The sequence below is a fragment of the Mytilus edulis genome, chromosome 10 (genome assembly GCF_963676685.1).
Source record: "Mytilus edulis chromosome 10, xbMytEdul2.2, whole genome shotgun sequence".
Classification (NCBI taxonomy): domain Eukaryota; kingdom Metazoa; phylum Mollusca; class Bivalvia; order Mytilida; family Mytilidae; genus Mytilus; species Mytilus edulis.
The window spans coordinates 38178059-38194285 of NC_092353.1; the positions used below are offsets into that span (position 1 = coordinate 38178059).

Sequence of the window (16227 nt, forward strand, 5' to 3'; positions counted from 1 at the left end):
AATACCGTACTGTGGGTTTCGACTATAACTCAATTGTCCAAAGAAACAGATACAATTGTATCATATAGTCTTTGATAGAAGATAGTGTTACCTGTAAAAATTCTAATAGTAGTATTTTGTTATAATGTGTTGTCCAGTGGCGGATCCAGAAATTTTCATAAGTGGGGGCCCACTGACTAACCTAAGAGGGGGCCCGCTCCAGTCACGCTTCAGTGATTCACTATACATGTATAAGCAACCAAATTTTTTCCCAAAAAGGGGGGGGGGGCCCTGCCCCCCCTAAATCCGCCTCTGTTGTCCACTCAAATGAACTATGGTGAAAATATTATTACATGTTCTACGTGTAAATTGCACGGTAATTCCCGTGCATGTAACATATACGGATTAAGGCCGTGTTCACACCAAACGTTAATTACAGTAAACATGTTTACAATTAGTTTAATGTAATGTACACTGGTTTCACATTAAATTTGTTCACATCTATAAACCTTGTTTAATTACCTGTACATAAGATTTGTTCACACTTGTAAATTATATGTCATTTAAATGTTCATTACGTAGAACCGAATGCATATTTTCGCACAACTGTTTTAGCAGTTAGGTAACGACCATTTCACCTAAAAAAAAGGGGGGGGGGCGTTTGGATTTTTTCCAATTTGATTGCTAGCATCGAAAAAAAAATGAATAAAATGTTCGCGCGAAAAAAAATCTGACTCAGACCCACCCTGCCCTTTTTGTTTTGGCTCTTTTATAAAATCAATTTTGATGATTTACAGTAGTTTAAAGATACCAAAGATGTCTCGATTACACATTAAAAACGTAAGCTGCATCAGCGTGCGTACAGGAAGAAAAAGAATTGAGATGTTAAAGATCACTACATTTCTATCTTTTGTATTTTTGTTTCAAATGGTATTTTTTATTTCTCCAAGGAGTATTCGGCAAAGGCTGAGGTAATGTTGTTTTATTATTACTTCTAAGCGTATTTCAACGGATCTGAGATGCTAGACAAACAAAACAATTTACCTCACCTTTTTCAGTCATGCATTTATAAGTGAATCGTTGTTTGAGTAAATACCAGTGGCAAATATTTCTGTGTACATCCAGTCGATGATCATACATTTCTATTATCTGTTTTTGTTTCAAATGTTTTTTTTAAAGGAGTATTTGGCAAAGAGAGGGGGTAATGCTTTTTTATTATTATTTCTAAGTGTATTTCAACGGATCTGAGATAAAAGACAGACAAAACAAATTACCTCACTTTTTTCAGCAATGCATATATCAGTGAATCGTTGTTTCAGTAAAGACAAGTGGCAAATATTTCTGTGTACGTCCAATCGATTCGGGAAGACCTTTTCAAATGCGTTATTTGTTCGGCAATGATGATGTTTATGTCTTGATAAGGGATTAATAAAGCTACGTACATGTAAAGTGTTCTTATAACAAATAAATATATCAAGTTTAGCCAAATATTTCTGTAAAGAACTTTAAAAATAATTGTTAAAAATAATTGTCAAAAATCGTTTCTTATATAAATACACATTGTAAAATAAATATTTTTTTGCATGTAGACAAAACATGATTTAAACTACTTGTAAACATTGAGTTTTATCAATGGGAACGTAATTGTGTTTTGTTTATGTGTGAGTTACACTAACACAACACCGAGTTTAGGTCCATGTGAACACGGCCTAAGATTAGATTACAAATTATAAACAACCCCGCTATTTAAAGTGGGTAATAATTATTCAACCTTCCAAAACATGACATAAGTTTACATGATATTGCTGTTTTATTATAAATAAAAGTACACAAATTTCTGCATCAATGAAAACCATGGTTAATGATATTAACACACAACTAGAAAACATGCATGTAGAATCGATTTCGTTTTGAAATTGTCAAAAAAAATCGAAACTGATTTTTATTCAATTGTACACATGATTGAGGGTCTGGATTGGGTCTTAATTTATATTTTTTCTAAGCATTTGTTTTTCTCTATTCTTTTTTTGTTTGTTGGTTTTAAATTATTTATTCTTATTTTGTCCTTTATTCTATATTCTGTTTACCCTATCCAGACCCCCATGAATCACCATATTATGTGATTTAATACTGATTATTATTAACACAACCAATGACTATATATTTCTATCACAGACTGTTCATCAAACATATTTGGCGGTGACATCTCTACGGATTTCGGATCCAGGCTTCCATCATTTCTGGCTGTGCTGCTGACATAACAACCGTATATGTAGTTTTGCTGAAAGTATAAAACATTTTTTAAAGCAGTCTTTGTTATTTGGATTTAGAGTTGTCTCATTGGCACTCATGCCACACCTTCTTACATCTATTTATACAATTTAATTCTTATCTACATAGCAAAGTCTTTGAAGGAGTGTAGGAAAATTAACGACAAAATATGTCTGTGTTAACAAATTATGGCCATGTTTTTGTTAAACTTGCTGGGTGTTTCTTTTAAGAACGTTGATGCCATGATTTTCCATGTGTTTTTATGTTAGTGGAATGGTTTGTATGAAAAAGCCCTGAAAACTTCACATATTATATATGTGTAACCAAAGTGTTTGTAAGCAAGTGATTCAATGGTGAAATGAGAAGTGTATGGAAATGTGCTTAGAATCTTTTTTTTTCTATATCATTTACTTATTCATAACAGGAGGTGTTGACATCACGTTGAACAGTGACTTCTTTGATATACTTTTCTGACCCATGGAATTCATTGCTTTTATTGCAGGATCTCTGAAACAAAAAATAAAATCCATTGCTGAAATTAAGTTATGTAACAAAATCAAAGCATCATTTCAATTTCTTTTTAACATAAATTGATTTTTCCACAATAATTCTACCTACTGTTACCTGAAACCAGTATCTGTCTAACTCTTTTAGGCCTAGTTTTGGCCCAGGAAAATAAATTGTTTGATAACTATTTCAAATTGGCACATAACATTTAGAAATGCATAGGATCAAGGAATATAAATGAAAAACATAAAGATTTTTATCTGACGACGTCATAATATGTGCTTTTTTAAAAAAAAAAATACAGAATTTATGCAGTTTTCTATCTTTATTTCAGTTGTGGCAACATCCTGCGCAGCCGAGAAACAACAAAACAATTTAAAAGAAGCTTTATTATAACTATTGGCATAATCTCACCAAATATAAAGTTGTTTCTTGGGTGCGCACGTACCTTTTCAATCTAAAATATACTTAAAATTTGATGAAAAAAACAAGGAAAATCACGAAATTTAACAAAATATGCAAATTAAGTCATGATTTTTTGCCATGGTAACTTGTTCGAATTCAAATTTGTTTTGTTTTTCTTAGTACCTAATACCTTAGTCAAGTTTTCAGTAATCTAAGAATATGTATGATTACTTTTAAATTTGCAGTAATTTTTGGGCCAAATAAGGGCCTTATTGCCCCTACTCCTTTGATATAAATATAAATTCTACAACCGAGTGCCACATGTGAAACAGAATCTGCTTACCCTTCCAGAGCACTTGAGATCAACGTAAGTTCTAATGAGGTTAGTGATTCTCAGGCTATAGTTTTCTATGTTTTGTTTCGTATTGTGTTGGTCTTTTCTTTTTTGACAGTGGCATTATCTTATTTTCGACTTATGGGTTTGAATGTTCCTTTGGTATTTTTCGCCTTTCTTTTTTAATATATATGTTTCTGGCAAGTAAATTTATAAGTAAACTTGCTTGAAACTAGAACAGAAGTTTTTTTAATGGACCGAGTGTTAGTTTGAGTTATATCCTTTGTCGCCATGTTGGACCTACATGTATTTTGTTACTCTTTTCATATGACTAATCAAATTGAAACATGTATTGAAAGCAAGTGCGAGAAATAAAGGCAACAGTAGTATACTGATGTTCAAAAGACTAGTCATAAATCGATTGAGCGCAAACAAATCCGCTTTTCAAACTTTAACAGAGGGAAACGCATCAACTATAAGAGGAAAACAAAGGAAGAACAGAAACACTGAGTGCAACAAAAACAAACACCAACATACACAGAAATGAACTATTTGATGACAACTGCCATATTCCTGACTTAGTAAAAGACATTAAAAAAAATTAGGGTAAACAAACATATCACATACCTTCTGTCATCATCAGCTGGAGGTGGTGCCCAGTGGTCATAATTTGTTTCAACTTCATACCATCTAAATAAGCAAAAGGTGAAAGAACAATACAACAGTGAATACGTTTTAAACTAGCTGAAATGGTACTTTAGGTCTGAACCAATAATATAAGAATTTATCAGGATTAGGACCAGCCACTCATTTAGTTTTCATATATTTTCAATGAGGTAAATTCAATATCTTTCCAACAGTAGTTTTCTGTCAATCTAATTATATCTGTCAGGCTTTTTGTATATGCTAAATTGGATAAGGTGCTGTTCAGCAGAAGTAAGTCACTAGTTCTCAACACAAAAATACTCCAATGTCTGAAAAGCGATAAAACGAGTACAATCTGCCCCACCCTGTTTGGATTCATGTTGCCAAGAGCGAAATGATCGTATATGAGCGAAATAATATAACTCTATCATTTGGGTAAGAAAAAGTAACTAAACAAACCAATATGTGAAAACACGTTAAGACTTAGCATGATGATGAAAATAACCTTTAAAGTCTTAAACACTTAACAATATATGATGATCAATGAATTGTGAAGAATATAATTATATATTGCTATACTAATTGTTGAACATGTTTTGGTAGAAAAAAATGTGTGACATACGAAGTGTAGTTGTTTGGGGCTGTTTTTTCGCTCTTTAAAAGAAATTTCAGTTGATAAAACACTCGTATTGACATACATTAAATCTTTTATAATGAGTTGATTTACAACCACTGGGTCGATGTCACTGCTGGTTGAGTTTTAATTTCCCGAGTGTATCACCATCCCAGTAGTCAGCACTTCTGTGTTGACTTGAGTTATCATTGATATGTTAAAAATCATAAATTAACTGTTAAAAAAACTTTGAATTTTTGAAATACTAAGGCTTTTTACCTCAGGAATAGATTACCTTAGCTGAATTTTGCAAAACTTTTGGTCCTCAATGCTCTTCAACTTGGTACTTTATTTGGCCTTTTTAACATTTTTTTATTGAGCGTCACTGATGAGTCTCTTGTCAACGAAACGCGTCTGGCGTAAATATGAAATTCAATCCTGCTATCTATGATGAGTTTATTTATCAAGAATTTAAGTTATATCATTTCAATACTTCATGTAAAATTCAACTATTATTGTACATTTTTATACAAACTAAAATTCTGGTATCTTGTATGAGTATTTCGCTCCTTATGTACATTGTTTGTCAAAATATGGTATTTTATTTATTTATTAAAAGACATGATGTTAGCCAATCCAAAGGTCATGACTTTTGGGCTAAGTAGCACAATCGAGATCAAACATATATTTTTTGTTTTTATTTTCCATTGCATTTATTTTATTTCTGAAGTAAACCTTCATCGGGAATCCTCAGACATTAATGCTCTTCACCTTTGTACTTGTTTGGCTTTATAAATATTTTAATACGAGCGTCACTGATGAGTCTTATGTAGACGAAACGCGCGTCTGGCGTGCTAAATTATAATCCTGGTACCTTTGATAACTATTGAAGCAGACATAAGGAATGACTATATAGGTTATGCATGAAAAAACGCTTAAAAAGAATTATATACTAGTAGTCAAAATTATATAAGGTTATCATTGCTTTAGGCAGTTACAATCGAATCAAATCATTAAAAGTCAATACGATAATATTTAAGTCCACAAACCTTCCTGACTTGGCGTCCAGTTTCCATATATCTATTGGACCGACCCTCCCTTTGGTTATGACTGCCCCTTCTCCTACGCGAACGCCTCCCATAATGGTGTAAAACGAAGCAGCTGTTGTTGTGTAGGCAACTTTTTCAAGTGCGGCTGTGAAATTTTCAGACATTGCTAATGTCTACAAAAGTAGAAATTTTAGTACATTGTAGTATGGAAAACAATAAAATATATACGATATTTGACCTTGATATATGTAAAGTTGTCTCAATTTTCCAGAAATATAAGTTATTGAACTTTATTCATTTAAGCAAGTTCTTTTCATGATCTCTAATTGATTCGTTGTCTCATTTGCATATAGTTCTCATACCACTTTTGCCATTTTTACAATATCAATAAATAGCTCAGTGACCTTTCGCCCAAAAAGAGGACACTAAATTCTTTGAATGTTATAGCTTTTAGAGTTCTCAATGGTGGACAAGGAAGTAAAGAACTTACATCTCTCAGAAGAAAACTGACAGGGCTAGCATTTCTGTCTAAAATTGCGATTAAGATATTCATCCACCATGCTCCCTGGTCTGAAAATTGAAATTGACAATAATAACTAAGTACTCTTGTATAGTATAAAAATAACACTTTAAAAAGTTGGTGTGTTCGAACACATCATCGTCATTCAACTCCATTGAGAACCAAAAGAAATGAAAGTCAATGATGTGTAAGTTCTTTAATATGTGTATGACTAAAAACGTTAATCGAAACCAAGCACACATATTTAAATCTTAAATGGACGTTTCGCCCCTGAGGGTATCACCAGCCCAATAGTTAGCACTTCGGTGTTGACATGAATAACAATTATATGGTCATATTTATAAATTTGCTGTTGGCAAAACTATAAATTATTCAAAATACTAAGTATTTTCTTATCCCAGGCATAGATTACCTAAGCCGTATGTGGCACATAGTTTTTTTGGAATTTTGGGTCCTCAATGCTCTTCAACTTTATACGTGTTTGGCTTTCTAAATTTTTTGAGCTGAGAGTCATTGATGAGTCTTATGTAGACGAAACGCGCGTCTGGCGTAACAAATCATAAGCCTGGTACTTTTGTTAACTATTGAATTAGAAATACTTATGTAACGACGAAAAAATAATTCACATGGTCAAGTACTTATCTCAAACAAAGGAATTTTGATTTGTGTGTACTTTAACGAGTTTGGGGATTTTTTCAGTGTATCAACCAACATCTGATTATTATGTCAGATCTTATAAATCATCGATTAGAACGGTAAATTTATGCAGGTTACCAGAGTACTGTAAAAAAAAGTCGTTATTGATCATTTTCTCCATCAGTTTAAACAAATAAATCTACAACTCTCTTGAAAACTCATGTTCACCTCTTTCATCCATTGTCATGGTAAATGCATTTGGTCTTTGGCCAGTTACAAGTCCAACATAGCCAGCATAAGTAATCCCTGTATAGACTGTCTGAAATCAAAAAATGGGAATTTTCATTATAATACCCACAAAAACTACAAAAATAAATGAAAAATGACAAAGTAAAATACCTGCACACATCAAATGTAATCAAGTGCTCCCTGTCACCAATTAATAAAGAATCTTAAAATTTTATAAGAATAAAGGCGTCAACCATCTAGATGTTATCTATTACATTATAGTAGTATTTGGTTATATAAGTGGGGAATTTTACCCGTATCAATAACTAAGAGGTGATCAATATGTCGAATTTGTTCGAAAATTTCTGGTTGAAGAAGGAGGATACTATATAAATACTGTATCAATTACCTTCAACATTCGTTTCACCAATTATGGTGATCCAATCTCAGACGTCTATATGACTGATTTTATTGAAGTCAAGAAAATTTTGAGTTTTTTTCTGTTATTTTTGTGGAGTTGATGTGTTTTTCGTTTACTCCCATCTAGCATGTGTTTTCGATTACTTTGTACTTAAGGTGGCTCGTGGGTACAAAAATTTCAGCAAAAAAATTAAACCTTTGTTTTTTCATTACAAATTTTATTTATTACACTATAAGTTATAACTTTATGATATGGTACAAAAATCAACCCAAGAAAACGATTCGGTTTGGCCCAAGATGACTTTTAAAATGTTTATATCATTGAAAAAGCTCCAAATTATCTCCCTTTGGTGCAAAAATGCCATTTTTTGGCATGAAATTCGAAATTTCTTTTTTAACTCATCGGTGACCTATATTTTTTATTATTGTTTTCAAATAAGCTGTACATAAACTAAATAATTGTAAAATTAAAGTGATTTCTGTAATTAGGTTATTTTTTTATTTTGATATTACCTCTGTTTCTCCTATTAGCTCAACAGAAAAAAAGGACATTAACAAAAATGTCTGCTTCTTCCGGAGGCAGATTGTGAGTTAAATGAACGGTGACCCCATTTTTTTATTTTCTTTTTCTTTTAAGTATATGATAAAGTTCATTTATAAAAAAATATAGCGAAATCCTATATTAGAAAAAAAAATTGATTTATACCCAGGAGCCCCCTTAAGTATGTTTTCGAATATTTCAATCTTGCACATCTACTTTCGGATTTTTCAATATCACAGATGTGATTCTGAATTTCACCACTCATAACAAATTAATCATTCAAACTAGAAAGGATTATAGAATCACTTATATGATCAATGGTTCACCTTATCTTTCTAAATGAAAACCAACTAATTTTCGCGAGCTATTTATTTTCGCGACGTTCGCGAGAAGACAAATAACCCAAATATAAATTGTCACGAAAATTAAAAACCAGGATTTTTCCTAGTCTAACTAATTCAAGTAAACATGAAAATAGCGATATTAAATTGCTGCAAATTGGGATAGAAAGGGATAAACGCAACATAAAGTATCCGCGAAAATAAGTTGGTGTAAAGTACCTTTCCTCCTTTCTGGTAATCTACTCTAATTGAAATATTTCTCAGTATCTCAGTGAAACTGTAGTCTAGGTTTCTTGCGTGCCATATAGTACCATTAGCATCCTGCATGACTATACTAGTACAAAACCTAACCATAAAATATAATAAAAAATCATTCGGATCGGAACTCCTGTCATTCCAACAAGACATAAAAAATATATAAGCCTAATATAATATCGCGTAACTATTGTATGACATCGTTCCAAAATTATATGCAGCTTCTTGTGAATCTATTTAATTTTGTTGTAATTTGCAATCACAATCACATATAGGTTTACCGGTACGACGAGTGTTATTTTCATATTGGGATATTTCTATTTAGTGTGAATTTTCTGGGTATGTGATGCATGCACAGCAGCTAGAAAAACGCCTCCAAGATCGAGGTACCTGGTCTTGCTCCTTCCGGAGTTCATGCGATTGAAACAGATTGTGTGTGTTGTTTGTATCTTCTTATTGAATGTATGAGATTTGAACATCAGTACGAAGTAAAATCAAAATAATACTGAACTCTGAGCAAAATTCAAAACGGAAAGTCCCTAATCAAATGGCAAAATCAAAAGCTCAAACACATCAAACGAATGGATAACAACTGTCATATTCCTGACTTGGTACAGACATTTTCTGATGAAGAAACGGTGAATTGAAGCCGATTTAAGGCTAGCTTAACTTCTCACTTGTATGACAGTCGCATCAAAATCCATTATATTGACAACGATGCGTTAACAAAAAAAAACAGACATAAAAGGTAAAAATGTCAATAACACAGCAGTCAACATTGTGTTACACTCCCAATCACTAAATAAAAGGTAACAAAAAAGCAAAAAATGGCATATTGACCAAGCACATCAGAAAAAATTAAGACAAAATACACAAATTTACCATATATAGTACAAAAAACACTATGACGGGATGTAAAATACTGCTGCCTTTATCCAAACGTCTTATTAAATTTCTTGTTCAACTGCTGATGAACAACCTGACAATTTGAACTGTTGTGTATCATAGAGAAACAATGTTTATCAATAATTCCAAAGAAACAGTCGGAATTTTTTAGGCAAATTGTGATTTCGATACTACTTGACAAGCAGGTTTTTTTTTAAGAACAATGATCTTCTTGATTACTTGACGTCGATCAATCATCATTTATTGTCGTGTAAGATATTTGAGGGAATAATTCAAACGATGGTTGCTCGTCCGAAGTGTAAGCTGGTATCTCGTTGAAAGCATAGAAGGCTCATAAGTATTCCTCCATTGACGTTATTGATTCGTTACAAAACATGCAAAACGACTTACGCAGAAATATCATACAACAAATTGCACGTCACCACATCTCCAAGGCTCATGTTCAGTGTTTTGGCAATACCTGGAGGAGAAAGAAAAAACACGTCTTTTTATATATCATACCAGCAATATCAAGCAATTATAAAATAAAATATAATTGATTAGAAGCATTTTAAGTTTTTAACAGTGAATAAAGTAAGATATTATATATAAATGACATACGAAAAGTTACACTTTATGGTCTGTCATCCAAATTACGTATACTTTCAAGTTATACTTATTGTATTTGACTTGTATAGCAGTATTTTTCGTTTAAATGAATACAATAAGTTTATCTGTAAAAGTATATTAAAAAATAAATATACTGTGCTCAAAATAAGTAAGAATATCTCTTTCTATTTTTTATTTTTCATTTTAGAGAGATACCTCAAAATTCATCCGTTAAGCAAGATAATCATACCTCTCATTTCACCAGCATACGGTTTTGCTAGATAACTGTCGACATCCGCAGCTATTTTTCTGATGAGTGGTAAACTGATTTTTGGATCCGGTAGAAATTGTCTGAAAAACATCAAAGCCAGAAGAAAGTTCAAGCTTAGACCTTGGCCAAGTTAATTCAATTCAAAGCTTTATTTATAGTCTCGATTCATGAAAACAGACAAAACCACTCAAATGATTTTGTAAATTATTTCATGATGTAAATATCAATCATTTTTAATAAGTGTGTAAGGAAATTACAAAGTTTATGAAAGAACTCAACTTCCACGAGGTTACTCCAGGTCAGATGAAATTCCGTTACGTATTTGCATGCATTCTAATGTTTGGCTCTCGATTGTAACCAATCCGATTCGGCATCTCAAAAAGAAAACTAGTAATCACATTTCCTGCATGTTGGTCTCGCATTAAGGGTTGTGAGAGGGGTGTCATCCTGAATTCAGGGAAAATAATAAAGCATTTTTTCCCAGATCCCGAAAATCAGTTTTCATTTTCCGAGTCCAGATCAGTATAAATTCCCGTAATAATAAAGGCCCAGTCCCAACGTCCCGCAAAAAAGGTCCTTCCGCCTTTCATGTTACAAACAATTTGAAGAGGGGAGTCAAACCTAAAGCACATTTGATAATTAAGAGAATGTTATAAATTTTTTCCAATTATTGGATTTAGATGAGTTTACTAAAACGTATCTAAATCTCTTAGTTGCGCTGCGGATACACCGGACTGCTCCGTACTTTCTATGACATGCTGGATTCGAACGAGAGACAGCATCTTAACCAAAAACACAAAAAGAAAACTTGTTTTGATACAGGGAACCTAGGACAATGCACATCATCTATAAACCCATGGCATGTAAGACGGCAGTAACCTCAAAGATATATTATATATTTATGATAATCTCGGTGATCTTGTGGCAGTGCACTCAATTTGAATGCTGAAGGTCGTGGAAAGATTCCTCATTCGCGAAACTTATACCAAATTATTGGGTTTTACTACTTTCCCCTACCCCAAGTACCTTGATCTATTTGTGAAGCTAGCAAATACTAGTCGGCTCGACATCAGAGGTAGATTGTTTGTTTTCCTTTGGAATTGTACCTTTATTACGTTAACATCTTCCTTGAAGTGTCGTCTAGTACAAAGAGGGGTAAATTCATAATTCATTAGCGCATTCTATCGTCCGGAATATCGTGACATGTAATATAATATGCCTTGGTCTATAAGAAAAACCAATATGAGCAGCTCCACATCAAGGCATCACAAAGTGTACAGAGAAAAATCACTATGGACATGATGGAACGTGACTAACGTGTGTAAAGCAGATATTTTCCTTCGAAATATTGTCCCCTAGACCAATTTCATGACTAATGCATCAAGAAATATTCTCCCCATCCATGAAAAATGTCCAGATAAGAACACATTACCAAATGAAATTTTATCTGTATGTACACAATATTTCATAAATAAGTAGTATTACATTTTGTCTTGTTAAAGAGAGGTTAACGTTATATTTTAAGAAATAGAGACAATGCTTCATAGACAGATTGTCAAGAAATTTTGTCTCATGAAAGGGACTCGTCTGAGGTTATCAACATACAATATTTTGGATATTGATTAACTAACTAACTAACTAACTAACTAATTTTATTCAGTATAAAATCCAGTACAAAAGGATCATCGCTGAAACACATGAACACATATAAAAATATATATACAAAACAAAACAACAATAAAACATAACAGCCAACACTTTTGACACTTATAACAAGCAAGAGACAAAACTCACACTTCAATATTATGCAATTATTCCCACTGATGAATGTTTAATCAAAATACAATTATGATATTATTAAAATGGTTTATTTGATTGAAAAAAATAACACATCTGATTACATCTAAACTCAATAAAGAGATGCATTAAATTTATTAACAGAAAACTAGTTTTTTTTCTCTTCATAAAAAATATCTCAAAGATATCAGACATTCTCAATTTCATGCACAGAATTTTTCTAGGAAGACATTATTTGATTAAGGTTCATGTGGAATCTTTGACTAATATGGTTGTGTTAACACAACAAAATTTACTCAGGAGTGCAGACAAACCTATAAATAAGCTTGTATGTAGCATGCATGTCATAGATTTATAAAAAAAAATCAAAAGCATTTTTTGTTATTGAAAACTAAAAAATTAACTTGATTTTGATCACCACTTTTTTCCCATTATTTTAACAAATGATAGTCAAGTGTTTGTTTAGATCATCGTCTTTTGAACTTGAGGACTGTAGAAAACGTGCAGAGCAAAATACAATTACAATTTTAATTCCCTGCATTAAAATTCTATGACACATAAGCCCTAAAATGTTTCCAGATGCACAAGTATGTGTGTGTGCGCTCTGACAGTAAACTATGATCAATTATGAGGTGTAAACAAATAAAATGTTACAGGATAAAATCAAATTACATGTCACTATATTCATTTACTACATACATAAGATTTTCAATAAATTTTGTGACGTGAATAGGGTATAAGTGACATCCTTTTATTTAAACATTATTTGTTTAAATGAGAAGAAAGTATAAGAGCTGAAACCGAGCAAATTATATAACTGGTGAGTATGACTTACTTCATTATAGCGTAAATATCTGGTACAAGTTGTTTGTATTTCAGAGCCACCTCTGTCCATCTTTGTTCTTCAGGTAGATCAAGATTAACAACAAACGCAGGTGGATTGACAGGGTCACCAGAAAATCCATTAACACATGCAATTGACAACAAAATCAAGAAAGCAGAAAACATTGTTATGGAGGTTGCCATGTTTTTATCATGTGACAAGTCAGTTATGTCATATGATTTTAATCGTACAAAAATTATTCACGTTAAAGTATGTGATATTATAGTACCTTTGAAAAAAACAGAAAATTATTGTGGTGTTATAAAAAAAAAAGCACGAATCAAATGAGAACATACAACATTATTATAACCAAAAGGAAAATGACAATAAATAATAATGAACTGTTGCACTAAATACAATATAATCATTACGATAATTATGTGGAAAGATTGAAAAAAGAAGTTATATTGTATGATAAAGCAAGGACTGTTAGACTCTCACTATTAGGGGGCACTATACAAATCCTTGTATAAAGGATTTTTGTTATGAATCGTATGCCTGCTTTGTGGTCCTGTGATAAGTTAATAAAGGAAATTGAATTTAAAACCAATGCAACTCGGCTTAGCTTCTTTTAGTTTTCAAGCACGGGGGGTCAACTTCCTATTATTGGGTATACGGGGATGTGCCAAAAATATGGGTCATAATTTTGCGAGATTTTATATAAAAATGACCCTCCTTTTTAATGACATCCTATATTAAAATGCATTTACGTTTGATAACTATATATTGATTCGGGGTATGATCTACATATCATATATAAATATGCTATTGAGAATCATACATTATTAAAAGAGGGACGAAAGATTATTAATGGTCAATTATTATATTAAATTAAATCAATTCATTTGAAAGTTCACCTTTCAAACAAAGTGCTTTCAAATAAGTTCCCAAATGAACCCCAGTGAGTTAGTGCTTATATAAGCAGTGCTTATATAAGCATGGGTCATATTTTAAATATTGTATATAAGTATATGTCATTCTTTCTTAAATATTTATATAACTATAGGTACTGAATTTCAGTGAATGTTATATTAAAATGGGTACGTTTTTTGAGGCAAAAATGGCACACCCCTACCAAGAAAATATCGAAGTTACCCCCCCCCCCCCCCCCCCCCCCCCGTGTTTTCAAGTCTTAATTCCATCTAAATGAAGATGACTGGTTTATAACTAGTGCATGCGTAGTTTATTTACTTAAAACAAGTTTAATATAAAGTTATATACAAAAAGAAACGGTGCAGAGAACAGGCGTAGTGATTAAAACCTACACTGCTATCTCTAAGAGTGAGGTCCGTGTCGGGCCTATTGCAAGTTATACTGATTTACCAACATCCTACTTTTCCATTGGCAATTAACATTTAGCGCCTTTAATCACATTCGATAGAGCAATCATAAAAGTACATGCATGAAGTACTATATAAGTGCCTATAAATAGCAGCACATGACATACAAATCTATGGGAGTGTGGATTAATCAGTACAGAGATTAATTCAATTACACAAATAAAATTATAGATTGCCTAACAATGTAATTTTAACACACTATTTAGTATGTAAATATAAGAATGTTTAAAATATTTACAAAATGATGAAAATAAACGCAATATTTCGCTAGACCAACTAGCTTTGAAGTACTATATATATATATATATCTATTATCTATTTGTTATCTTTAATATGTATGCGCTGTACATACTCCTTTGGTATGTATTCAATATGGCGGTGCTCCTACTTACAGGATTATACACAGAAGAAGAAGCCGAGCGCCATCTGTCGTCATAATGATCGTTAGCATAATACAACGATGACATTAACACTTCGACATTTCACACATCGACAATTCACGAATCGACAAGTCACATGTTACAAGTTACAAAACATCAATATACAAAAAGACAATTTACCAATAAAGAATTTTGAAATCTACAAATAACAAATTGACAATAAACAAATGAAGAATGTTGAATTTTGATACAAAGATACAAGTTACAAATCGACAATTTACGAATGCAACTTTATGAAATTGCACAGTTACAAGTAACAAACTGACAATTTACCGATTAAGAATGTTGAAACTACAAACTTTAAGGTGCAAGTTACAAATTGACAATTTACGAATTAAGCATTATGAATTTCACAGTAACAAGTTACAAATTAACAATTTACGAATAAACAATTTAGAAATTACACAGTTACAAGTTACGAATTGACAAGATACGAATTAAGAATTTTGACCCCGTTGGCTTTCCATAGATATATATATGTTGTGTACAATTTATCATTTTGTACAAATTATAATTTGTACAAAAAAAATGTAAAATTGTAATTTGTATTTTGACTTTGTACAAAAGTGCTTGTACAAATTACAATGTGTACAAAATTTGACTAAAATTCACTTATAACTTGTACAATATTTATTGTATGGTTTTTGTGATAAAAAAGCATTGCTACACTATAAAAAAAACCTTTCAATGCATTTTTTTTTAACATAAAAGGTTCTTAGCGCTTTGAAATCTAAGAGAGCTGCCGAAGTATCTTATCATTGACTTGGCATTTTTCTTCTCCTTGGTCCTCCGGCCTCATCCCCTATGGATTTTACTAACCCTCTATGGATCCGTAGGGGGTCTGTGACAAACCATATAACTTATAATAGAAGTGGTCTTAAAGTTTGAGCTTTGTGCAATTTCAGAAAAATCAATTATATCAAAGGGTAATTGATCAATCGCCTTATCATACTCTGTTTGATTCTAACCTAGAGATAGGGTTGTCTTCATCTTCTTTCCCCGAGAAACTTTTGCCAAATCTTGAAACTAGATTTGGAGAAAGTTTTCAAAGGGGTTTCACAAGAGAACAGTGACGACATTGAAATTGATGTCACGGATGAAAATTCTGAAACTGAATCGGTAGAATCAGAAAGAGAACCTAACGATTATGTAACTGAAAGTGAAACTCTACTCAACTAGTACAACTATTGAAGTTGTATCAGAGAAAGTCGAAACCTCAATCATTCGTGCAAGAAAACGTGCATTGTCTGGCCAACAA

The 16227-nt window shown here is 32.1% G+C and overlaps 2 protein-coding genes across 3 annotated transcripts in view; one reads left to right on the top strand and one right to left on the bottom strand.

Moving 5' to 3' along the window:
- LOC139491117 (probable ATP-dependent RNA helicase DDX10) overlaps positions 1-16227 on the top strand; it is a 47447-nt gene that overhangs the window by 2191 nt on the left and 29029 nt on the right. The window lies entirely within an intron of this gene.
- On the bottom strand, positions 1771-13360 carry LOC139491121 (N-acylethanolamine-hydrolyzing acid amidase-like). The gene is made up of 10 exons (XM_071278495.1): positions 13142-13360; positions 10489-10589; positions 10041-10110; positions 8709-8835; positions 7188-7278; positions 6294-6373; positions 5804-5976; positions 4124-4186; positions 2662-2757; positions 1771-2260 (listed from the first exon to the last, which is right to left on the bottom strand). Exons 1-10 carry the CDS (start codon positions 13330-13332, stop codon positions 2188-2190), a joined length of 1065 nt encoding a protein of 354 aa, XP_071134596.1. The 5' UTR covers positions 13333-13360; the 3' UTR covers positions 1771-2187.